This window comes from Salvelinus fontinalis, chromosome 2, assembly GCF_029448725.1.
Source record: "Salvelinus fontinalis isolate EN_2023a chromosome 2, ASM2944872v1, whole genome shotgun sequence".
NCBI classification, from domain to species: domain Eukaryota; kingdom Metazoa; phylum Chordata; class Actinopteri; order Salmoniformes; family Salmonidae; genus Salvelinus; species Salvelinus fontinalis.
The window spans coordinates 47,226,468-47,254,184 of record NC_074666.1 but is presented as its reverse complement, the minus strand read 5'-3'; the positions used below and the strand labels follow the sequence as shown (position 1 = coordinate 47,254,184).

General features: G+C 42.1%; 1 protein-coding gene across 1 annotated transcript in view; it reads left to right on the top strand.

Moving 5' to 3' along the window:
• Window positions 1–27,717, top strand: part of LOC129819943 (ceramide synthase-like) — a 44,355-nt gene that overhangs the window by 8,379 nt on the left and 8,259 nt on the right. Inside the window, exons 2-4 of the mRNA XM_055876671.1 lie at window positions 8,734–8,820; window positions 19,376–19,595; window positions 24,011–24,106. Of these exons, the coding sequence (XP_055732646.1) occupies window positions 8,734–8,820; window positions 19,376–19,595; window positions 24,011–24,106 (403 nt within the window). The remainder of the gene's footprint in view (window positions 1–8,733; window positions 8,821–19,375; window positions 19,596–24,010; window positions 24,107–27,717) is intronic.

Below are 27,717 nucleotides of genomic sequence, written 5' to 3'. Positions count from 1 at the left end.
GTGTCTTCCCTGTAAAACATTTTAAAAATCGGAAATGTTGACTGGATTCACAAGATCTGTGTCTTTCATTAGCTGTATTGGACTTTAATGTGTGAAAGTTAAATATTTTAAAAAAATATTTTTTTTGAATTTCGCGGCACTGGTTTTTCAGTGGGGGGGGGGGGGGGTGCCGCTAGCGCCACGCTGATCCTAGACAGGTTAAACTTATCTTATAAAAAACAATCAATCAATCATAATCACTAGTTAACTACACATGGTTGATGATATTATTAGTTTATCTAGCGTGTCCTGCGTTGCATATAATCGATGCGGTGCGCATAGGCGAAAAAGTTACCTAAACATCAATGCCTTTTTCAAAATCAATACACAAGTATATATTTTTAAACCTGCATATTTAGTTAATATTGCCTGCTAACATGAATTCAGGGTCAGGGTATATGCAGCAGTTTTGGCCGCCGTATTTCCGTATTTCACTGAAAGAATAAACGTTTTGTTTTCGAGATGATAGTTTCCGGATTCGACCATATTAATGACATAAGGCTCGCATTTCTGTGTGTTATGTTATAATTAAGTCTATGATTTGATAGAGCAGTCTGACTGAGCGGTGGTAGGCAGCAGCAGGCTCGTAAGCATTCATTCAAACAGCACTTTCGTGTGTTTTGCCAGCAGCTCTTCGCAATGCTTCAAGCATTGCACTGTTTATGACTTCGAGCCTATCAACTCCCGAGATTAGGCTGGTGTAACCGATGTGAAATGGCTAGCTAGTTAGCGGGGTGCGCGCTAATAGCGTTTCAAACGTCACTTGCTCTGAGACTTGGAGTAGTTGTTCCCCTTGCTCTGCATGGGTAGCGCTGCTTCGAGGGTGGTTGTTGTCGATGTGTTCCTGGTTCGAGCCCAGGTAGGAGCGAGGAGCGGGGTGGAAGCTATACTGTTACACTGGCAATACTAAAGTGCCTATAAGAACATCCAATAGTCAAAGGTATATGAAATACAAATGGTATAGAGAGAAATATTCCTATAATTCCTATAATAACTACAACCTAAAACTTCTTACCTGGGAATATTGAAGACTCATGTTAAAAGGAACCACCAGCTTTCATATGTTCTCATGTTCTGAGCAAGGAACTTAAACGTTAGCTTTCTTACATGGCACATATTGTACTTTTATTTTCTTCTCCAACACTTTGTTTTTGCATTATTTAAACCAAATTGAACATGTTTCATTATTTATTTGAGGCTAAATTGATTTTATTGATATTAAGTTAAAATAAGTGTTCATTCAGTATTGTTGTAATTGTCATGATTACAAATACATTTTAAAAAATCGGCAGATTTAATCGGTATCGGCTTTTTTTGGTCCTCCAATAATCGGTATCGGCGTTGAAAAATCATAATCGGTCGACCTCTAGTATCGTGATGGTATCAAAGTCAAAATTCTGGTATTGTGACAACACTAATAAATACTAGATGAATATTGTCCATAGGAAAGAAATGATAGGCCTATTAAAGCTGCAATATGAAACAAAGGTCTGTGGAGAAGGGTGCCAGCTTCCAGAGCAGCAGGTCTCAACAGGAAATGGCTCTGTGTGCCTTCTCCCTCCTTTGACCTAGCCTGGAGTGAGACTACTGTACTGCTAAATACAATCACCTTTAATAATTTGGAAATTGAGTGATTCATAAAAGGCGTGAATAGCGAATGGCTGTGGGTAAGGGTGAAGGAATGTGATTTCAAGCTGCATATTGCCAGAGATGCCAAGATCTGTCAAACTAAGCCAGAAGTTGAGTGCCTGGTTGAACAAGCCCTTCGTCCACATTTTAAAGGTGAACTCCTTGGTTGTGTCTGGAATAGCACCCTATTCCCTTTAGTGTACTACTTTTTACCAGGGAGAAGGGTGGTGCCATTTTGGTCGCAGCCCATATGAAATAGAATTATTTGGTGTTCTGGTCTTTGAATCTGTGCAGAATGAATGGTGGTTAGATTTGTGATGGGCGATCCATGTCAAGTCTCTGCGGTGCCTGTCAGTCACACATGTCTGTTATGTTCCCATTGAATTGGCCCGGAGTCCAAACTGAATGTCGCTATGTTTTACTAGCATTTTATTTCCTTCACTATAAGGATTAGGTCTAGAGCTGCTCCAATAGGGGTGCACTTGGACAGTCTAGAAAGTAACCGGTCCAATCGTTGTCCTCTAAGAAACGATGTGCTGGTTTAGCTTTGGTCAAAAGAGAGACAGGGTTGGGGTCTATTCGAATTAAGGTCACCCAATTCAGCAATTCATTTAATTGGAAAAACGTTTGAAATATATAGCTTCTCCTTTTCAGTTTATTCAGAAGTCATTGAAAAGTAAATGCCTCTTATGATTAATTGGAATTTCAGGCCACTTCCTGAATTCCAACTGAAGACACATTTCAGTTGAATGCATTCAGTTGCACAACTGACTAGGTGTCCCCCTTTCCCTGAATTATCTGAATTGACTGACTCATATTATTATTATTAATAACCCTGGTTATAACCCTTTAACCCTGGTTAAAGCAGAGGTCCCATTAGCTTTCAGAAATATGTATTTTCAAAATGCTGACTATAAAAAAGAAAAATAAATCTGTTTTTAAACGTTATATATTCCTTTCCTGTGTGGAAAAACGCAGGATTGGGTATTATTGCAACCTCTGTGAAGATGATCCAATCGCTGACAATTTGCATAACATCCCACATTACAGATATTGGGCGCAAATGTTTTCAATAAAGGCAGGCCCCGAATGAATGGGAGAAGTGAAACGGAGTATTCCATTCTCTTATATGTGAATTGCACCTCTCAGAAATATAGTTAATAGAAGTTTGCAGAGCAAGACCAAAGGAAATACCAAATGGAACGGCAAACTGATGAAATGGGTGCGTATCTATTAGTCTGCCACAATTGCTTGTGAGGCTGGATGTGGAGTACGCTACCCTTGGTAAAATGCTTACATTAATTTCCTTGAAGAAAAATGATACTCTGTCCATTTGCAACTTGTGTAGTGACATCCTTACTTTAGACAACGGAGAGTATGAGGATGCTGTTCTCCCTATGATTTGCTTGTCTCTCATCGGAATCTAACATACATTGGCAAAGTTGACCACTTTTCATTTCACTATTGCCTGTAAGTACTGTTTCTGTTTATTAACATATTTCTACTTCAACTTGTATTCATGAGGTAGCAAGATGGCGCCGACAGAGATGGTCGCCTCGCTTCAGGTCCTTAGGAAACTATGCAGTAATTTGTTTTTTAATGTATTATTTCTTACATTGTTGGCCCAGAAAATCTCAAGTGTTATTACATACAGCCATGAAGAACTATTGGATATAAAAGATACGTCAACTTACCAACATTATGACCAGGAATACAACTTTCCTTTGTTCGGACCTCCACCCTGGCCATGGGATCTGATCCCAGAGGCCGACCCAAAACAACGCGGTTAGCGCAGGAGAGGCTGATGGAGGCCTACTGGTCAGTTCTTAGAAGGCGAGCACACCAGCCACCGCTTCCAAGCATATTACTCACCAATGTCCAATCTCTAGATAACAAGGTGGACGAAATTAGGGCATGAGTTGCCTTCCAGAGAGACATCAGATTGTAACATTCTCTGTTTCATGGAAACAATGCTTACTCGGGATATTTTGTCAGAGTCGGTACAGCCACCTGGATTCTTCATGCATCGCGCCGACAGAAACAAACATCTCTCTGGTAAGAAGAAGGGCGGGGGTTTATGCCTTATGATTAACGACTCATGGTGTAATCATAACAAACAGGACCTCAAGTCCATTTGTTCAACTGACCTGGAATTCCTTAAAATTAAAATGCCGACCGCATTATTCTCTTCGATTATAGTCACAGCCGTATATATCCCCCCCAAGCAGACACCTCGACAGTCCTGAAAGAACTTCACTGGACTATATGTAAACTGCAAACCATATGCAGTTGAAGTCAGAAGTTTACATACACCTTAACCAAATACATTTATACTCAGTTTTTCACAATTCCTGACATTTAATCCTAGTAAGAATTCCCTGTCTTAGGTCAGTTAGGATCACCACTTTATTTTAAGAATGTGAAATGTCAGAATAATAGAGAGAATAATTTATTTCAGCTTTTATTGCTTTCATCACATTCCCAGGGGGTCAGAAGTTTACATACACTCAATTAGTATTTGGTAGCATTGACTACGTTTAACTTGGGTCAAACGTTTCGGGTAGCCTTCCACAAGCTTCCCACAATAAGTTGGGTGAATGTTGGCCCATTCCTCCTGACAGAGCTGGTGTAACTGAGTCAGGTTATGTAGGCCTCCTTGCTCGCACACGCTTTTTCAGGTCTGCCCACAAATTCTCTATAGGATTGAGGTCAGGGCTTTGTGATGGCCACTCCAATACCTTGACTTTGTTGTCTTTAAGCCATTTTGCCACAACTTTGGAAGTATGCTTGGGCTCATTGTCCAATTGTCTTGAGATGTTGCTTCAATATATCCACATCCTTTTCCAGCCTCCTGATGCCATCTATTTTGTGAAGTGCACCAGTCCCTCCTACAGAAAAGCACCCCTTCACAACATGATGCTGCCACCCCCGTGCTTCACGGTTGGGATGGTGTTCTTCGGCTTGCAAGCCTCCCCCTTTTTCCTCCAAAGATAACTATGGTCATTTTGATTCATCAGACCAGAGGACATTTCTCCAAAAAGTACGATCTTTGTCCCCATGTGCATATGCAAACCGTAGTCTGGCTTTTTTATGGCGGTTTTGGAGTAGTGGCTTCCTTGCTGAGCAGCCTTTCAGGTTATGTTGATATAGTACTCGTTTTACTGTGTATATAGATACTTTTGTACCTGTTTCCTCCAGCATCTTCACATGGTCATTTGCTGTTCTGGGATTGATTTGCACCTTTCGCAGCAAAGTACTTTCATCTCTAGGAGACAGAACGCGTCTCCTTCCTGAGCGGTTATGACGGCTGCGTGGTCCCATGGTGTTTATACTTGCGTACTATTGTTTGTACAGATGAACGTGGTACCTTCAGGAATTTGGAAATTGCTCCCAAGGATGAACCAGACTTGTGGAGGTCTACAATTGTTTTCTGAGGTCTTGGCTGATTTCTTTTGATTTTCCCATGATGTCAAGCAAAGAGGCACTGAGTTTGAAGGTAGGCCTTGAAATACATCCACAGGTACACCTCCAATTGACTCAAATTGTGTAAATTAGCCTATCAGAAGCTTCTAAAGCCATGACATCATTTTCTGGAATTTTCCAAGCTGTTTAAAGGCACAGTCAACTTTGTGTATGTAGACTTCTGACCCACTGGAATTGTGATACAGTGAAATAATGTGTCTGTTAACAATTGTTGGGAAAAATGACTTGTGTCATCCACAAAGTAAATGTCCTAACCGACTTGCCAAAACTATAGTTTGTTAACAAGAAATTTGTGGTGGTTGAAAAACAAGTTTTAACCTCTCTGGGTTATGTGGGACGCTAGCGTCCAGTGAAAATGCAGAGCGCCAAATTCAAATGAATTACTATAAAAATTCAACTTTCATGAAATCACACATGCAATACACCAAATTAAAGCTACGCTTGTTGTGAATCCAGCCAACATGTCAGATTTCAAAATGGCAAACGATGCTATTATCTGAGGACAGCACCCCGGTAAACAAACACAAACACAGACAATCCTATTTCAACCCTCCAGGCACGACACAAATCGCAGAAATAAAGATATAATTCGTGCCTTACCTTTGACGAGCTTCTTCTGTTGGCACTCCAATATGTCCCATAAACATCACAAATGGTCCTTTTTTTCAATTAATTCCGTCGATATATATATCCAAAATGTCCATTTATTTGGCGCGTTTGATCCAGAAAAACACCGGTTCCAACTTGCGCAACGTGACTACAAAATATCTCATAAGTTACCTGTAAGCTTTGTTCAAACATTTCAAACTACTTTTGGAATAAAACTTTAGGTATTTTTTTATGTAAATAATTGATCAAATTTAAGACGGGATGATCTGTGTTAAATACCGGAGGAAAACAAATTGTAGCTAGCTTTCAGGTCACGCGCCTCTAACAAAAAGTGCACTTCCCTCGAGCCTCATTCTGAACAGTGCTACTTCTTCATTTCTCAAAGGAAAAACCTCAACCAATTTCTAAAGACTGTTGACATCCAGTGGAAGCGATAGGAACTGCAAGAAGGTCCCTTTAGACATCTGGATTCCCAATGAAAACCCATTGAAAAGAGAGTGACCTCAACAACAACAAAAAATCTGAATGGTTTGTCCTCAGGGTTTCGCCTGCCAAACTCAGACGTGATTCAAACCGTTTTAGAGTGTTTTTTTATCCAAATCTACTAATAATATGCATCTTAGCTTCTGGGCCTGAGTAGCAGGCAGTTTACTTTGGACACGCTTTTCATCCGGACGTGAAAATACTGCCACCTATATATTACCCCATCCTATAGGCAAAAATTAAAACAGGAAATGCCCGTCTTCAGGTCTATCCAATGCTGGTCTGACCAATCGGATTCCACGCTTCAAGATTGCTTCGATCAAGTGGACTGGGAGATTTTCCAGGTAGCCTCAGACAATAACATTGACGTATACGCTGACTCGATGAGTGGGTTTGGTAGCAAGTGCATCGGATATGTTGTACCCACTGTGACTATTGAAACCTTCTCTAACCAGAAACCGTGGATTGATGGCAGCATTCGCTCAAAACTGAAAGCGCTAACCACCGCTTTTAATAATGGCAAGGCGACTGGAAACATGACCGAATACAAACAGTGTAGTTATTCCCTCCGTAAGGAAATCAAACAAGCAAAGCGTCAGTATAGAGTAAAAGTAGAGTCGCAATTCAACGGCTCAGACACGAGACGTATGTGGCAGGGTCAACAGTCAATCAAATTACAAAAAGAAAACCAGTCTTGTCGCGGACATCTTGCTCCTGTTAACCCTCGCAAGACTGCCGGCCCAGACGGCATCCACTAGCCGCGTCCTCAGAGCGTGTGCAGACTAGCTGGCTGGTGTGTTTACAGACATATTCAATCAATCCCTGTCCCAGTCTTCTGTCCCCACATGCTTCAAGATGGCCACCATTGTTCTTGTTCCCAAGAAAGCTGAGGTAACTGAACTAAATGACTTTCGCCCCGTAGCACTCACCTCTATCATCATGAAGTGCTTTGAGAGACTAGTCAAGGATCATATCACCTCCACCCTACCTGACACCCTAGACCCACTCCAATTTGCTTACCGCCCCAATAGGTCCACAGATGACGCAATCGCATGCACACTGCCCTATCCCACCTGGACAAGAGGAATACCTATGTAAGAATGCTGTTCATTGACTACAGCTCAGCATTTAACACCATAGAACACTCCAAACTCGTCATTAAGCTCAAGACCCTGGGTCTCGACCCCGCCCTGTGCAACTGGGTCCTGGACTTTCTGACGGGCCGTCCCCAGGTGGTGATCCTCATCACTGGGGCCCCACAAGGGTGCGTTCTCAGCCCTCTCCTGTACTCACTTTTCACCCATGACTGTGTGGCCATGCACGCCTCCAACTCAATCATCAAGTTTGCAGACGGCACTACAGTGGTAGGCTTGATTACCAACAACGACGAGACGGCCTACAGGGAGGAGGTGAGGGCCCTCGGAGTGTGGTGTCAGGAAAATAACCTCTCACTCAACATCAACAAAATAAAGAAGATGATCGTGGACTTCAGAAAACGGCAGAGGGAGCCCCCCCCCCCCCCATCCACATCGACGGGACAGTAGTGGAGAAGGTGGAACGTTTTAAGTTCCTCGGCATACACATCACAGACTAACTGAAATGGTCCACCCATTCAGACAGCATGGTGAAGAGAGCGCAAAAGCGCCTCTTCATCCACAGGAGGCTGAAGAAATTTGTCTTGTCACCTAAAACACTCAACTTTTACAGAAGCACAATCGAGAGCATCCTGTCGGGCTGTATCACCTCCTGGTACGGCAACTGCACAGCCTTCAACCGCAAGGCTCTCTTTAGGGTAGTGCTGTCTGCGCCATGCATCACCGGGGACAAACTACCTGCTCTCCAGGACACCTACGTCACAGGAAGGCCAAAAAGATCATCAAGGACAACAACCACCCAAGCCACTGCCTTTTCTCCCCCCTATCATCCAGAAGGCGAGGTCATTAGAGTTGCATCAAAGCTGGGAACGAGAGCCAGAAGCTGTTTTTCTGTCTCAAGGCCATCAGACTGTTAAACAGCCATCACTGACATTGAGTGGCTGCTGCCAACATACTGGCTCAAATCTCTAGCCACTTTATTAAATGTATTTAATAAAGGTATCACTAGTCACTTTAAATAACGCCACTTTAATAATGTCTACATATCCTACATTACTCATCTCATATGTATATACTGTATTCTATACCATCTTGCCTATGCCTTACGGCCATCGCTCATCCATATTTTATATGTACATATTCTTATTAATCTCTTTACATTTGTGTGTATAATGTAGTCGTTGTGAATGTTATATTACTTGTTAGATATTACTGCACTGTCTGAACTAGAAGCATACGCATTTCGCTACACTCGCATTGACATCTGCTAACCATGTGTATGTGACCAATAAAATTTGATTTGATGAACAAGCTGTTAATTACGGTAGTGCATCTAAACCTTCTCCTAAAATGTGTAACTTTCTATTTTGAAAAATGTCTTATCCTTCTTTCTCAGGCTCGTGTCCTCCATCCACGCCATTATGGCCACCACGGCGGGAGTCATCGTCGTGTTGGCGTGCAGAGGTAACATCATGACTGACAGGTAGGTCAGCCAGTAACAAACAGGGGGATGACTTCCTTGACTCAGGTGGCCCAATCAGTGCGGCCGAAGAAGTCATGTTTTCTTTGTCTGCATAGTTTTTTTTTACGCTACACGGCAATGCTTCATGCAAGCAGTTTCAGGACCATAAAAGTAAGAGTTTCTTATTGGACAAGTGCCTAATGAACGCACCCCTGATCTCCCTCTCTTATCATTTGGCCGTTTCTTCATACCTAATGATAAACTGTAGGACATACTATTTACCGAGAGTTTTCATTTATATTTTTCATAGTGGTCTATATACCACCTAGTGGTTAAGTTATTTTAATGGAGGAAAACTGAAATCCATTTGACCTCATTTCTACCAGCATGCCACCTGTGCAACTAGAGGCAAAACTCTAGATCATCTTTAATCCACACACAGACTCATACAAAGTTCTCCATTTTCTCCAAATCTGACCATAAATCTATCCTCCTGATTACAAGCTAAAACCTAAACAGAAAGTACCAGTGGTCAATGAAAAAGCTGATGCTAACTACAGGACTGTGTTGCTAGCACAGACTGGAATATGTTTTGGGACTCATCTGATGGCATTGAAGAGTTTACCACATTAGTCACCGGCTTCATTAGTAAGTGCATCGATGACGTCGTACATACATATCCCAACCATAAGCCATGAATTACAGGAAGTATCCGCACTGAGCTAAAGGCTAGAGCTGCCGCATTCAAGGAGCGAGACTCTAATCCAGACGCTTATAAGAAATCCCCCCATGACTTCTAACGCCATCAAACAGGCAAAGCATCAATACTGGAGTAAGCTCGAATCCTACTTCACCGGCTCTGACGCTCGTTGGATGGTGCAGGGCTTGCAAACTATCACGGATTACAAAGGGAAACCCAGCTGCGAGCTGCCCAGTGACGCAAGCCTACCAGACGAGCTAAATGCTTTCTATGCTCGCTTCGAGGCAAGCAACACTGAACCATGCGTGAGAGCACCAGCTGTTCTAGATGACTGTGTGATCATGCTCTCCGTCTCCAATGTGAGTAAGACCTTTTTAAATAGGTTAACATTCAAAGAGTCCGCAGAGCCAAATGGATTACCAGGTTGTGTACTCAGCTGACTCGTCATTTTCAAGATGGTCAGCTAATTCAGCTAAAGCCTGCACCAGCTACAGATATCACCACGCTATCTTATCTAGTTGATATTTCTGTCAAATCAGTTATGGCAGGAGCCAGTGTCTGGAATGTGTTTCATAAGACACTTGTTCTACAACACCTTGCTACGAAAGTAGCTTGCAACTTAGTTTTAACGTTTCGTCATGTAAATACATGTTACCGTTGAAACCGTGTCAAATGTGAGTTGAATGCCCAGTCTTGAGTCAGCTCCGCTGTCCTATATCACAATGTTCTATAACTGGCTAGTTTTGTCTCATCTCTCCTTATGTCCGCTGTTAGATCTTTCCCGGGGGAGAAATCCCAGAACTAATATCCCTACAGGTGTAGTCTACATGTGGACATTGCACAAACATCGCCTAGCTTGAGTGTAGATCCATATATCAACTAAAAATGTATGTGTGTTTGTTACGAAGACACATTTTTATGCTGTAACTATCATATTGATGTCTATAAAGACCAGTATGCCTACACTTACCGAGCAAATAAAAATCAGTTGTGTGTAGAGCACAACTTCAGCTGTCTAACCAGAACTAGAATGGCATTCTATTAGTCTATTTGGCCGAATCTAAGGATTTGGCTGTCTAAGCACACACTGACATATGCACAGTTCTCTGGGTGTGGTTCTGTCTTCAAGTCAAGTGGGTGATGAAGTCCCTTCCATCTATGTAATGTATTACAGGTTATAGAATGGTGCCATTACATGGCAGGGAGATGAAATGCATGACACTCCATCCCGGATATGACAGACTTTGCCTCAACCCAGCAGAGTTCAATAACTACAAGCAGATGTGAGATGCAGGAGGATGGCACTCTTCTCATACCACTCAGGAGGAAGCTTTGCATCGGTCAGTAGCCTAAAGAGTAATTTGAGACGAGTGCAATTGCTGAACTTATGTCGATATTCTAAACTAAGTGTTTTGATAACTTTAAAGTGTAACAGTTCTATGTAGAATAAACTATACTTCACATAATAATGTGGAAGCGGTGTTATGCTAATATAACAATGTGCAAATATTAGTTGTAATGGTACACATTCGTACCAAACCGTTCAGTATGGTGACCTCTGTTCGGTCCACACTGTGAACCCGAACGAATACATAAAATACGTACATAAAAACAGTAATAAAATAACATGGCTATATACAAGGAGTTCTAGTACAGAGTCAATGTGCAGGGGTACGAGGTAGTTGAGGTAATATGTACATGTCAGTAGGGGTAAAAGTGTCCAGGCAGACAGGATAGATAATAGACAGAGTAGAAACGGTGTGTGTGTGTGTGTGGTGTCAATATGCGTATGTGTGTGTTGAAGTGTCAGTATAGTATGTGTGAGGTACAGTGCCTTTAGAAAGTATTCACATCCCTTGACTTCTTCTACAATTGTGTTAGCCTGAATTTTAAATGGATTAAATAGAGATTTTTTGTCACTGGCCTACACACAATAAATACCCCATAATGTTAAAGTGGAATTATGTTTTTAAATATTGTCAAAAAAAGAAAAAAAATGTCTTGTGTCAATAAGTATTCAATCCCTTTATGGCAAATAAGTTCAGGAGTAGAAATTGCTTAACAAGTCACATAAATTGCATGGACTCACTCTGTGCAGTAATGGTGTTTAACATGATTTTTGAATGACTACCTCATCTCTTCACCCCCACAAATACAATTATCTGTATGGTCCCTAAAGTCGAGCAGTGAATTTCAAACACAGATTCAACCACAGACGAGGGAGGCTTTCCAATAACTCGCAAAGAAGAACATCTATTGGTAAAAATGTTTTTTAAAGCAGGCATTGAATATCCATTTGAGCATGGTTATTAATTACACTTTGGATGGTGTATTAATATACCCAGTCACTTAAAACACAGGCATCCTTCCTAACTCTGTTGCTGTATCACATCCGGCCATGATTGGGAGTCCCAAAGGGCGGCACACAATTGGCCAAGCGTCGTCCTGGTTTAACCGGCGTAGGCAATCATTGTCAATGAGAATTTGTTCTTAACTGACTTGCCTAGTTAAATAAAAAATAAAAACCTAAATAACAGTGTGAAAAGGAAGCATGTACATAATTGTTTTTCTCCAAAACATGCATCCTGTTTTATAATAAGGCACTAAAGTAAAGTAGCAAAAAATGAGATAAAGAAATGAACTTTATGTCCTGAATACACAGCGTTATGTTTAGGGCAAATCCACCATAACCACACTTCATATTTTTGAGCATGTTATGGTTATGCTTGTCATCGGCAAGGACTATGGAGTGTTTTTGGGATCAAAATAAATGGAATGGAGCTAAGCACAGGCAAATCCAAGAGGAAAACCTGGTTCAGTCTGCTTTCCAACAGAGATTGAGAGACAAATTCACCTTTCATACACTGGAGTTGCTTACCAAGACATTGAATGTTCCTGAATGGCCTAGTTACAGTTTTGACTTAAATCGCATTGAAAATCTATGGCAAGACTTAAATGGCTGTCTGGCAATGATCAACAAACAACTTGAGAGCTTGAAGAATTTGAATGTGCAAATTGTACAATCCAGGTGTGCTCTTAAACTTACCTGTAATCGCTGCCAAAGGTGCTCCTACAAAATATTGACTTAGGGGTGTGAATACTTATGTAAATAAGATATTTCTGTATTCAATTTAATACATTTGCTAACATTTATAAAAAGATTAACTTTGTCATTATGGGGTATTGTGTGTAGATGGGTGCGAAAAACATATTTAATCCATTTTGAATTGACTAACACAACAAATTGCTTTTGCTTTTTCAATATGGGGTATTATGTGTCGATTGATGGAAAAAAACATGTAATCATTTTTAGTAAGGGGTATGAATACTTTTTGAAGGCACAGACTGTACAGTTGAAGTCGGAAGTTTACATACACTTATGTTGGAGTCATTTAAAACTAGTTTTTCAACCACTCCACAAATTTATTGTTAACAAACTATAGTTTTGGCAAGTCTGTTAGGACATCTACTTTGACACAAGTCATTTTTCCAACAATTGTTTACAGACAGATTATTTCACTTATAATTCACTGTATCACAATTCCAGTGGGTCAGAGGTTAACAAACACTAAGTTGACTGTGCCTTTAAACAGCTTGGAAAATTCCAGAAAATTATGTCATGGCATTAGAAGCTTCTGATAGGCTAATTTACATCATTTGAGTCAATTGGAGGTGTACCTGTGGATGTATTTCAAGGCCTACCTTCAAACTCAGTGCCTCTTTGCTTGACATCATGGGAAAATCAAAAGAAATCAGCCAACACCTCAGAAAATATATTGTAGACCTCCACAAGTCTGGTTCATCCTTGGGAGCAATTTCCAAATGCCTGAAGGTACCACGTTCATCTATACAAACAACAGTATGTAAGTATAAACACCATGGGACCACGCAGCCATCATACCGCTCAGGAAGGAGATGTATTCTGTCTCCTAGAGATGAACGTACTTTGGTGCGAAAAGTGCAAATCAATCCCAGAACAACAGCAAAGGACCTTGTGAAAATGCTGGAGGAAACGGGTACAAAAGTATCTATATCCACAGTAAAACGAGTCCTATATCGACCTGAAAGGCCGCTCAGCAAGGAAGAAGCCACAGCTCCAAAACCGTCATAAAAAAGCCAGACTACGGTTTGCAACTGCACATTGGGACAAAGATCGTACTTTTTGGAGAAATGTCCTCCGGTCTGATGAAACAAAAATAGAATTGTTTGGCCATAATGACCATCGTTATGTTTGGAGGACAAAGGGGGTGCCTTGCAACCCGAAGAACACCATCCCAACCGTGAAGCATGGGGGTGGCCGCATCATGTTGTGGGGGTGCTTTGCTGCGGGAGGGACTGGTGCACTTCACAAAATAGATGGCATCATGAGGCAGGAAAATGATGTGGATATATTGAAGCAACATCTCAAGACATCAGTCAGGAAGTTAAAGCTTGGTCACAAATGGGTCTTCCAAAGGGACAATGAGCCCAAGCATACTTTCAAAGTTGTGGCAAAATGGCTTAAGGACAACAAAGTCAAGGTATTGGAGTGGCCATCACAAAGCCCTGACCTCAATCCTATTGAAAATTTGTGGGCAGACCTGAAAAGGCGTGTGCGAGCAAGGAGGCCTACAAACCTGACTCAGTTACACCAGCTCTGTCAGGAGGAATGGGACAAAATTCACCCAACTTATTGTTGAAATGTTTGACCCAAGTTAAACAATTAAGGCAATGCTACCAAATACTAATTGAGTGTATGTAAACATCTGACCCACTGGGAATGTGATGAAAAATAAAAGCTGAAATAAATCATTCTCTCTACAATTATTCTGACATTTCACATTCCTAAAATAAAGTGGTGATCCTAAATGACCTAAGATGTGGAATTTTTACTAGGATTAAATGTCAGGAATTGTGAAACACCAAATACATTTAAACTCAGTTTATGTAAACTTCTGACTTCAACTGTATATGTAGGTAGGGATTAAAGTGACTAGGAAATCAAGATAGATGATAAACAGAGAAGCTGTGTGTGTGTTGGCATGTCTGAATACTTTCTGAATGCCTGTATGGGTAGTGAGTGTGCATAGAGTCAAAAAACAAAAAAAGGAGTAAAATGCAAATAGTAGCCAGGAGTTAGCTCCCTGACATGTTTGAAGAATACACAGGGTCTCTTCAGCCCATCTGTAGAAAAGCGAGGAGGAGTTTGATGAGTGACATTTATTGAAGGGTCATATTACTAAAAACGTGTATGTACTGTCTTATTAGTAATCGCCTTATCAAATGTTATGTATTGCATGCTTCGTAAACAACAGGTGTAAAAGTGGCTGAAGAATTGCAACATTTGCCTAGAACTAACGCTGCAGATAGCAATATTGGGTGATTTGAAAAGCCATAGTCAATCAATCAATAATATAATAATTATTTTAAAAATATATTTTATTTTATTTTACTATCTGTAGAAGCTATGAGAATAGAAAGGTTCAGTACTTTTGTGAAGCATCACAGCACAGTTGAAAAATATATGGCAAATGGAAATCCAAAATGGATGATGTTGAGATAGATGGGAGGGGTTGAATGGAGCTGAAGGGTGGGACTAATAACAAGATAAACAATGTAAAACATACGGGGTCTGTAAAATGAATATAGGTTCAGAAATTTAAATAGCACAGTTACAAATAGAAATCAAACTGGATGGACATCAGAAGGAAGGAAGGAAGGACTAAAAACAAACAAAATATAACTTAGAATAGATTGTCTGTAAAATGTGTATAAGATGTATAAACTGAAGGTAGAAGCCTAAGTGTTTATTAGTTTACTCCAATTGGGGGAGGGGTGGTAGGGTTTGCGGGGAATAATAAAGGTATATTCTTAAAGTATGTATGTCTATATAGGTATGTGTATGTATATATCTGTATATGTATGCTTGCATGTATGTATATGGATATATATATTTACCCAAAAAATATATGGGCGATTGGAAATCATGCAGACAATTACATTGATGGAAGCAACAATCTTTCCGCAATATTAAGCTGATCCACCCCTTTTTTTAAATTTTATATTAAAAATAAATAAATAACAGGTGTAAACTAAAGCGTTGTTCACATTGGCAGTTTTGTAGTGACTCCAATCCTATTTATTTGCATATTGTAATTGGTTATTTTTCCTGCAGTCTGGACAGCCAAAAAGCACATGAAATGTGATATTTCAAGCCACATTTCAAACTACCGTAGCTTGCTATATAGCTTCTGAGTGACAGGAACCACGAGCACCACCACGAATCAATCAACACCACTGCGTGAACACCCGACATTACTACGACAACTAGCGTAGCCATGTCAGCAAATGGCTGCTGTTTGATCACACACACATCTGATTTGGTCACTTGTGACTTGCTATTTGGACAGTCCGTAGTCCAAAACAGATTTTAAAAACCAAACTGATTTTTGCATTAAGCCTGTAGTGTAAACAAATCTTAACTGTGAAATGCTTATGTACCCATACAGCCATGGAAGCCAACTATAAATGCAAGGTTGAACATAGCCAATCAGAGATCCTGATTTACAGCGAATTCACAAGAGACACGTGCCAGCATGGCATTACTTACTCGGTCCAAGGGAGTAGTCCATTTGCACAGTGGAACATTATCTCAGCCAATCATGGCTAGTGGGAAGGTTCTTGTCTTTTTTCATGGCTAAACCAACTAGGCTTGTAATTTAACAATTGTATTCATATTTATGGACGGAATACAAGTTTGTTATTAAGGCACATGTTCTAGAAGGCATTTTTGACAAAAAAACATATTTTGATAATATGATGCATGTTTACGTTCAAATGCTGCTCCTGTGAAGTAGTGGCATGCGACATACACCTAGTTTTCTGAAAGGGGTCATAAATGTGACCAACCTGATTCAAGTGTCTCCCCATTACTCTGAAGCAGAACTGCCACTGCCTCAGCCTTCTGTAACAGCTCCTGATATGGGAGGGGATCCCACAACATTGCTGAACAAAAAAATCCACCATGTTTTGTTTGTAGCCTGTGAATGGAATGAAATCAAATGAAATAAAATATTGTCACTCAATAAACATATAGCATGACATTTCTGTCTCTAGTTTGAAAGTAATTTATGCTAATAGAGGGAATAACTACAGAATAGATTCAGGCCGGTGACGCTGACGCCATTACTATGCAACCAGCTGTGTACGTCGCTGAATGCTTGCTGATACAATTTGCTATTTGCTGGCAGAGCCATAGCTGTGTTTGTAGTAGACGAGTACTATCCTTCATTTATTTTTGCACAAGAAAATACACAAACTGAGAACAAGTATGTTGTTTTGGGTGAACAGACGAAGCCCCCGAATGCTAGCTACATCATTTTGCAAATCCAGGTTAGTTATCATATCTTTGTCCGAGTTGAAGTGAGTTGGCTAACGTTAGCTAGCCAGTTTGAGTTGAAACGTTTTTTGAACGCAAGCTGGCTACATCCTATGATTAACGTAAACTCACCGCATTCTGTACAAATGTGCGCAACCGCGACATTCAAACGAGGCTGCAAAGAAAACTAATGGGACTGTAGCGACTGTGTTGACTTCAAAATCTGGGGTGTGAACTACGTTTCTATTCAAGCGTTGATCGACATGGCAATGGCTCTATAGTATTGGAGAAAAGTTTAAAAAACTGACCCTCCGTTACCGTTACATCGTGACGTGTCATGCCGTAACGTACAGCACGCATAAAACAACTATTTCCGTCTTACAATCTCTCTCCACCAGGTGTAGCACTTCTCTCATCGTTTAAAAACAAGAAATGGACAATGATGGGGTAAGGGGGGATACCTAGTAATTATTTGCATCGTCATTGCATGCGATCATCATTCTCAAAGCCGCTGTTTACTTCTAAGATCACTTTAGCATCGCCCTAAAAACCCGATTCAAATTCGACACAAACCTTCAAATATGTATGTAATACCCATTATATAAACTTTTTATAGTGTTTTATTTACATTTTAGAGGCGATTAGGTGATAAGTTGGACAGATCGAGTGGGAAAAAAAGCAATTTTTCTCTCCTTCTCACTATCACGCATTAGTTTTCGCTTCCCCACCTGCCATTTTTTTAAAGACCAGACGGAGCTCATTGCCTTGTTGTATTATGCAGAAACGGGCCGCGTGGGGGTCATGTAATTGATTCTGTTGGAAAGGGGAGAAATTGTGCTTTACAATGGTATTGACAGTACAGTTGATCTGGAAGTATTATGTTTTGGGGTCACTAAATTAAGGTCAATTGTACGGACCAAGGCGATGTACAAAAGTGAGTGAGTTTACGTTAGCAAGCTAGTATTTTAGTGCCTGTATTGACGCTAAATGTCAATGAGCTACAGTTGGCTGTTGTTAGCAAGGTAGCTAGCTAACGTGAGCAATGCACATCTTCCTCTGACATGCTACATTACACTTGATGTATTTAGCTAGCTACAGTATCATTCCCCTTTCATCAAGTATCATAGCTAGCCTGGCTCGCTAGCACTATCAAATGTTGTATAACCAAAAGTAGCTATTAGCTAGCTAGTACCAGCTATCTACTTAGCTAACGTACTCACAAACATCCATTCCTGGCCATCTTTCCATATTGTTGAAATGCATTGGAAGTTTGTACCATCTTTATGGAAGCCCATTTTCACTATTTGCTGAGTGAAATGTGCGTGCGTTGCAGACTTGACAACAAGTGTTCACATGGCAGCTGAGTGCGGACCACAATGTGTTGTTTCTGGCCAATTGGGCCTTATTCGCAAAAATAGCCATGTAAGTAATCCATACCCAACCATCCTGTAACTCATGACGAGCTCCCTTACAAAACTTTATGAGCAAAATTATCCTATGTATGGAGGAAACACTGTACACCTGGCGACCGTGTCGGCATGCACTGCGCCCGGCCCCCCACAGGAGTTGCTGGTGCGCGATGGGACAAGGACATCCCTGCCGACCAAACCCTCCCCTAACCCAGACGATGCTGGGCCAATTGTGCTCCCGCCCCATGGGTCTCCCGGTCGCAGCCGGCTGCGACAGAGCCTGGACTCGAACCCAGAATCTCTAGTAACACAGCTAGCACTGCGATTCAGTGCCTTAGACCACTGCGCCACTCGGAAGGCCCTATTTACACTTCTGACTCATATCGATGCCACATAGGCAGTTTTAAATCAGGAGAAGTTGGTTCTATAAGCGGCAGTTGACTTTTAACAGCATCGTTTCCTTGTCCTGGCTCAGCCATTGCCTAGCATAGCATAACCTAGCATAGTTTAGCATCCTTATCCCTGTATCTCTATCTTGGCTCGGCCAGTGCTGCTTGGCATTATACTTACGATAATGCTAATAGTCTGATGCAGAGCACTGATGCTGGGTTAGGTCAGACTGCACTGACTCAGGGCAGCCGCCAACCCTGGCCCAGCCGCAGTCAGTGCAATGCCCTGGCTACCTTCTGACCTAACCCAGCATCAATACCCCCACAGCGCAGTGTAGAGCCAGAGTGCATGAGTTACCACTTGCCTGCCAGCCTGTAACATTGCAACACACACACGTGTGTGCCAACTACTGTGCTGTAATCAACTGGGCTAATTGGACTGGGGGGGAGTGTGTGTCATGCGTTTTCCCCTCTCCACATTTTTTAATTCCCACGTTTAGGTAATGTTATAAAATTTATGCCAAAAACACTGGACACTTTTATTCCAAGTGACTTCCACTACAATGTGCTGTATAAGTGTTTTGTATATGTGTGTGATCCTTGTGGGAATGAATTGAACCCATGACCTTGCCCACTTAGCTACTCACTGAACTCGTCAAATAAGAAACTCTTGTTTTCATTGCATAATGGTGTGAAGTAATGAACCCTCCCTTTCCCTCAGGTACTGGCTGGCCACCTACTTTGTCATCTGGTACGGCGTGCCCTACATGACGTACGATATCTACGCCATGTACCTCAGCCACTACTACCGCTTCCGGGTCAAGGGTCACGAGGAGTATAAGGAGCACTCGTTGACCACGGTCAACTCGTTTGTCCGCCGTGAGTTCCTGCTGGTGCTCCACCACATCGCGCTGCTCACCATCCTGCTGCCCGTCACCCTGGTCAGTAACACACACTACCTTGGGCTATGCCGAAATGGCACAGTACTTATTGACCAGGAAAACGTGTCAGGTTTTGGATGCCCTGCTGGCCATTCTACTGCCTGTCACTGATGAGGGAGAGGAGGGGAGAGTGATAAAGTGATATGGCCCTTCTGACCATTCTGCTGTCCTTCACTCTTGTGAGAGAGAACGGAGAGTGGGAGGAAAGGGGGGGTGAGAGATGTCCTGCTGACCATTCTGCTGCCTGACAGTGAGAGGGAGGGAAGGGTGGATAGAGGGGAAGGAGGATGGCACTGAGCGAGAGATGGCACTAACTCTATTTGGCAAGTGTTTTGAAAATGATACAGGTCAGAGAGTGTGTGAAAGAGACCTGTGTAGCCTGACTTGCTGATATTTTCCTCTCCTTTTAGCTTTCATTACATTGTCTTCCCGTCGACGGCATTTTCGGTCAAGAACACTATCTAATATCCACATAACAACAGATGAGTGTATAATGACAATAATCGAGAGAGAACACACACACCCACACCAGAGTTTCCGTTAGGAAAATGTGGCGCCGGACAATTATGGTAATGTGACCGGGAAGATTTTAATTTACCGCCCATTTGAGAAATTAACCGGACCCATATGCATTGGGTGCATAACCCATTAAGGCGTCCACCCATGGTGCTCAGAATGACAGAAATCACAATTCCATTATGGTAATGCACCTTAACAGAATATTCAACTCATGTAATGAAGCAGCCAATAAAACGTAATTTTCAAACATTTGCCGAAATGCAATTCGCGGGAAAACCCCATTCTAAACAGCGCACCTGATAGCGGTTCCATATGTGATAGAGATGAACATCTCTGTTAGGAACTTTGAAAGAGGGGGAATGTAAAGATGCAACAACTGGGATGGGTTGCTAATATGACTAGAATTGTGCCTTTGGCTTCTGGACAACGACAGAAAGTTGATGTGACAACCAATAGAACAGGAGAGAAATGGCATAGTGGTGGGTCCAATAGGGAAGTATATAATTACTCCTGTCTATACAGAAATAAATGCATTATTCAAAATACTTCACCAGAAAGAATTGAGGATCATTAGCCCGAAATTTGGGCAGTGTGCATGGCAATGGGCCTAACTGATTTTTGAGTTGCGGCTGTCAGTGGAAAGCATCTAAAATAAGTGTGAAGATAATGTCTTGAGTAGAATTTAAAATGTTGAGACAAGAAGAAGGGGAGGGGAGTATGGCGAATCTCTCCAGAATGGCTCAGCTGTCTCCTGCCAATTCTTTCGCATTCATTGTTTCGTTGTGTGAATTGTTTACCCTTTTTTAATTTTTTTTATCAATTCTCCATTTACATATGTCAGCAGTTGTAAATGTAGCATTAATCTCCGTCATTTGGTTACATTAATTTCTGTTAATGCATGTTAATTAGTCATTTACTGTTCTCATTCTCGGAGTGGAAACATTGTTTGCGGAGTTTACAACTTGCTACACTTGTGAGAAACAAGCTTTGGTTTATTTGGTTTATTTCATAACCATCTTTTACGAGATTTGTCTTTCGTTTGGATTGCTCCATATGAGCAATGAGCACATTTGTTTTTCTCTGTCCTGATAATGTTGGGGGAGCGTGGAAATCTAATTAGCATGATACAAAAATCCCCATGAGAATCCGTAAATGTAAGCTAAAGATCTCTGTTTATGTCGCATCTGCGGTGAAAGGTGACAGAGCTAGAGAGGTGTTCGTCAGACCATGAAACATCCCGAAAATCGGCCTTCTTACAAAATCGTCTGTAGCGTCCAAACGGTTTGGCCTAAACGACTAATATGATCCCGCTATGGAAAGATGAGATTCTCACGAACATGATGGTTTTCTCCACAAGTGTCAGAAGACTTGTCTTGATGGGGTTAAATACATGTGTGAAGAAAAAAAGTGTGTGTATATGTTTCCTGATCTTATATCTGTCAGATATATAGAAGAAACACTTCAAAACAACCTTTTTTATATTTTTTCGGTACTATATGATGTTCCATGTAGTGAATCTGTTATTCAATGCATTTGTATGGGCTAATAGCAGTAAAGCCAAAAATCATTTATTTAAAAAAAATTGTACATTTTTTTATACTTCAGGGGGTCTTAAAATTCTAAATCAATAAACTTAATCCTGCTTGGTATAACTTTAAAACAATTCCATATGGCTTAGTGGAACCTCAGGGACTTAGACTCGTATGGGTTAACATCTAATGTGAATGATATTAAAACTATAATTCCTCAAAGTATACTACTTGAAAAATCTTTCCAACAATCTCCCTCTCGATAATCCTCAATGTGAAGTTCTAGGCCTGCATTGGCCTATAGGCTATGAGTTCCATGCTCTCATTTCTTTAGCCGCCAATGGATCACGTATCAATGTGTCCCTATGGCAGAAGGCTGGTGATCTCGCATTAGTTCCAAATTTTATGATTGACCACGTGACAATGATTTTGAGAAATGCATAACTGGCACACAGAATGGTAGAAATGGTAGGATAAATTCTAAGCTTCCCCAAACTTGAAACTCACGCTCTGCCAATGAAGTAATAATTGCGTCCAAGCTCCCATGGTCAGATTTTGCCAATAGGTTACTTTGAAGCAGAGTAAGACATTCCTCATAATATTAAATAAAACATTCTGATTTAAAAAAATTAACTGTTTTCAAAATGCGTACTGCCTCCAGCTAACATTGTAAAGTGGTGGGTGACATGCTGATAGCTTGTTGCCTGCACTTGAATGGGAGGCTAGCTTTAATTACTAGTTGAGAAATAAAAATAATAGCCTTTTTGAAAAATGTTGCACCAAAACAGTTTTCAGCACGTGGTTGCATTTAGAATTGTGCAATTAATTGGCTTTTAAAAGCACATGTTTTATTCCAGCTGCAGGAGAAATCCCACTGTGCGCAGGTGATAGTTGTTGGTTAAATAAGATACGTGATGGCTAACGAAAATACACAGTCTAAAGTAATTCCACGAAATTATGCAAATTACCTATATACCGATAAGCCTGAAGGTCAATCAATCAAGTTTATTTTATATAGCCCTTCGTACATCAGCTAATGTCTCGAAGTGCTGTACAGAGACCCAGCCTAAAACCCCAAACAGCTAGAATGCAGGTGTAGAAGCAAGGTCAAATGCCTTTACATCAACTGGTATTTCCATCAATTAATAAAAAGCATTAGTTTGCAATGGGATTTGTTTTTCCGACTACAGTTTTATTTAAAGGCTTTTCATTACATTTTTGGGGACAAAAGCCGGCAATTGCCTGCTAAAGAAAACCCTGAGATCTCGCTCGCTTGCGCCATCACTCACACACTCTCTCACACACACACACACACACACGTGTCGTATTAGCGGCAGGTAGCCTAGTGGTTAGAGTGTTGGACTAGTAACCAAACGGTTGCAAGATCGAATCCCCGAGCTGACAAGGTAAAAATATGTCGTTCTCGCCCCTGAACAAGGCAGTTAACCCACTGTTCCTAGGCCGTTATTGAAAATAAGAATTTGTTCATAACTGACTTGCCTAGTTAAATAAAGGTAAAATAAGAAATTGTGTCCATTTCATGTAGAGAGAAGGTCAAGTGCATTGGAAACCTGGCATCTTAGTTTTCAGTGGCTTTCAATGGTGATATGAGATCACCTTACCCTACACCTCCATTATTCAGGCTCCAGCTGCTGTGATCCTCCTCTCATCTCCTTCTCCTCCTCCCTTGCTCCCTGCTTCCGTCCCCTCCCACACAAGTCAGGTCACACACACTGGGTCCAGCAGGCAGGTACAGGGCGTAGGTGGGTATAGTGTTACATGGCAGCAGTTTGTGCTGCAGGTCATTCTTCCATTGGGCAGATGGCAGAGCTGGTGTCTGGGCCGCACACACTACTGGTTTATTCATCATCACATAACACACACAGAGCCCTCTGTTGGGCATCCTCTCTGTCTGCAGCTTCCATAAATGCTCGTCCATACATGTACTAATTTACTCATTGGGATCTATTCCCTTACCTTAACGTCTGGTCTTATGGCATAAGTCTGGGTCGTGTTCATTGTTGCATGCCACGGAAACCTTTTCCCACGAAATGTGAGTGTTTCTTGTTGGAAAAGTCCAGAGTTCCTCTCAGTTTCAGTCCATTTTCTTTTGTTTGTTGCCTGATGAACATGACCCTGGGCCTGGTTTGTCCTCTGTTGGCCAAGTTGGTTTATAGCCTTGTTGGTGTTATTGAGCTGTGTCCTGACTTGTGTTTTTGTATGTGCAGCCCTAGGGACAGTCAATTTGCATACAAGTCCTAAAGTACCGAGGGCCATTTTGGATGGGTGTGTGTGTATCTCTGTGTGTGCGTAGTCTTGTTTCAGATTGTTGTAACTGTGTGCCGTCTCCCTCCCTGTGCCTTTCAGTTCTTCAGGATGGACCAGGGCGATTACTTCATCGGCTGCCTGTTCCTCACAGAGTTCAGCACGCCCTTCGTCTCCTTAGGGAAGATCCTCATCCAGGTGAGAAAGACGCGCACACACATTAGAACACCCTAATCACCACGTATAACAACCATGTATACACACCAAGGTTTCCGTTGGCCAAAAGCCGGTTATTACAGGCTAATAAAGAAAATCTACACCGGCGAAAAAATCCTATTGCGAAATAATGATTTTTAGCCTGTTCATTGATTGTAATACCAGTCTATCGGTCTGTAGGTACATTTGCATGATGTTGTGAAATGAAATTGGCGCGTGTACAGTATATTTGTTCTGGATCTTGTTGATCACACGCGTACAGATACAGAGCCTTGGTGTGGAAAATCATCATATGTCACACACCACTGTGCAATGAGCTGGAGGCAACATGCATTTTGAAAACATAAAGCTACTTAATAGTTTGAAACTTGAACCTTTTATTACATATTATGAGGCAGGTCTTACCTTGCTTCAAAGTAGCTTCGCCAAAATCGGACCATATCCGTGGAGGCAATTGTTTCAAATCAACTTTCTTACATTGTCCAGTAGCCAAAAGCACAATCCTAGTCATATTAGCAACCCATGCTAGGTGTTGCCTATTAGCGCTCCCCTCTTTCAAGATTACGTATATTTCAATCTCATGAAACCGCTCACATGTGCAATCCGCTTTAGACAAGGGTGTTTTCCCGCTAATTGCATTATGGAACGAACATTTGTGGGTAGCCTACTGCCTTGTGTGCATTGCTGCACGTATAATGTGAACAAGCAATAGTATATAGCTAAACGTACTGATCTGTTGCATCAGACTCATTTGGTTAAAAAATATATATATATATATATTCATGTAGCCTAGGCCTACTGGTTCATCTATCATCCTACATCTGTCCCAGAGTGTTTGGAATAGGCTTTTTCTTTATTGACAAGCTGACCAATAGAATAGGTTAACTTTTCTACTATGGGGGATAGTAGACTCACATATGCTAGTGATTTTGCTGTTTCGTTACTTGTCTTGTTGGCTGAGGGAAAGTAAATGGGAACAGTTATTCTATGATCAAAAGTGCACGTCAGAATTAGGTAAGAAGGATCACCCGTCGTTGAATCCTCGACTTGCATGTTAGGTTAATATGAATGACCATAATCTAAATGTGATTTCTGTCATTCTGAGCACCAATGGGTGGACGCCCTAATCAGGTTACCACCCTATGGATATGGGTCTGGTAAATTTAAAATGCTGCCGGTCAAATGTCCGGCGCCACATTTTCCTTACGGAAACCCTGATACACACACACCAGTATCTCCACCTAACAATGTGTATATATAGGTATCTGCCAAAATAAAGGAAACTCTTGAGTAAATGAGGGATACAAAGTATATTGAAAGGTGTTTCCAAACAGTTAAGCAATTAAAACATCCCATTATGCATAGGGTCATGTATAAAAATGCCCAGTTGCTCATTATTTTGGCTATCATGGCTAGAAGTGATCTAAATGACTTTGGAAGAGAGGTCTCAAAGGAGCATAGAGGGTTCAAAGGGTGGGTCTGTGTGTCGGTCTCGGTCTCTGTCTGTCTGTCTCGGTCTCGGTCTCTGTCTGTCTGTCTGTCTCGGTCTCTGTCTGTCTCGGTCTCTGTGTGTCTGTCTCTGTCTGTCTGTGTGTCTGTCTCGGTCTCTGTCTCTGTCTGTGAGTCTGTCTCGGTCTCTGTCTGTGTGTCTGTCTCGGTCTCTGTCTGTGTGTCTGTCTCGGTCTCTGTCTGTGTGTCTGTCTCGGTCTCTGTCTGTGTGTCTGTCTCGGTCTCTGTCTGTGTGTCTGTCTCGGTCTCTGTCTGTGTGTCTGTCTCGGTCTCTGTCTGTCTCGGTCTCTGTCTGTGTGTCTGTCTCGGTCTCTGTCTGTGTGTCTGTCTCGGTCTGTGTGTCTGTCTCGGTCTCTGTCTGTGTGTCTGTCTCGGTCTGTGTGTCTGTCTGTGTCTCGGTCTCTGTCTGTGTCTCGGTCTCTGTCTGTGTCTCGGTCTCTGTCTGTGTCTCGGTCTCTGTCTGTGTGTCTGTCTCGGTCTCTGTCTGTGTGCCGGTCTCGGTCTCTGTCTGTGTGCCGGTCTCGGTCTCTGTCTGTGTGCCTGTCTCGGTCTCTGTCTGTGTGTCTGTCTGTGTGTCTGTCTGTCTCGGTCTCTGTCTGTGTGTCTGTCTGTCTCGGTCTCTGTCTGTGTGTCTGTCTCAGTCTCTGTTTGTGTGTCTGTCTCGGTCTCTGTTTGTGTGTCTGTCTCGGTCTCTGTGTCTGTCTCGGTCTGTGTCTCAGTCTCGGTCTGTGTCTCAGTCTCGGTCTGTGTCTCTGTCTCGGTCTGTGTGTCTGTGTGTCTGTCTCTGTCTGTGTGTCGGTCTCTGTCTGTGTGTCTGTCTCGGTCTCTGTGTCTGTCTCTGTCTGTGTGTCTGTCTGTGTCTCGGTCTCTGTCTGTGTGTCGGTCTCGGTCTCTGTCTGTGTGTCGGTCTCGGTCTCTGTCTGTGTGTTGGTCTGTCTCTGTCTGTGTCTGTGTGTCGGTCTCGGGTCTCTGTCTGTGTGTCGGTCTCGGTCTCTGTCTGTGTGTCTGTCTCGGTCTCTGTCTGTGTGTCTGTCTCGGTCTCTGTCTGTGTCTCGGTCTCGGTCTCTGTCTGTGTGTCTGTCTCGGTCTCTGTCTGTGTGTCTGTCTCGGTCTCTGTCTGTGTGTCTGTCTCTGTCTGTGTGTCTGTCTGTGTCTCGGTCTCAGTCTTTGTCTCGGTCTCTGTCTGTGTCTCGGTCTGTGTCTCTGTCTGTGTCTGTCTCTGTCTGTGTCTGTCTCGGTCTCTGTCTGTGTGTCTGTCTCGGTCTCTGTCTGTGTGTCTGTCTCGGTCTCTGTCTGTGTGTCGGTCTCGGTCTCTGTCTGTGTGTCGGTCTCGGTCTCTGTCTGTGTGTCGGTCTCGGTCTCTGTCTGTGTGTCGGTCTCGGTTTCTGTCTGTGTGTCGGTCTCGGTCTCTGTCTGTGTGTCGGTCTCGGCCTCTGTCTGTGTGTTGGTCTCTGTGTGTGTGTCATCGGATCTCAACCCAATTGAGATTCAGCAGCGCCTGAGACAGCGTGTTCCATCAACAAAACACCAAATTATAGAATGATGTTGCATCCCTCCAATAAAGTTCCATACACTTGTAGAATCTATGCCAAGGCGTGTTGAAGCTGATCTGGCGGCTCATGGTGGCCACGCCCTATTAAGACGCTTTATGTTGCTGTTTCCTTTATTTGTACTTGTATCCATACAGCTACTCACTAAATAAACACTCCTGGTATATGTTTATCACTAAAAGAGCAAAGAGCAGGCAGCCTGCTTGGTCTCTAGCTCACCTTCTGCTGACTTCTGACTCTTCATTCAGTAGGGCCACTCTACTCTCTTACTTAGTGTCCTCTGGTGGACTGGTCGGGTACTGCAGAGCCACTGTCATAACACACAAGACCACACATGGGCACTGTTAGAATGCCTCCTTCACTTCCTGTAATAGTGTATCTATCAACAGATCTACCATGATGCATGGGAACCACTTCATAGCTTTCACCAGTCCAGTCTTCAGATCAGTGATTACATCATGGAGGGAGGAAGGAAGAATGTATTTTCAAAGTATTCAAACAGGTCCAGGGATTCCAGCCCAGTTTTGCTCACTT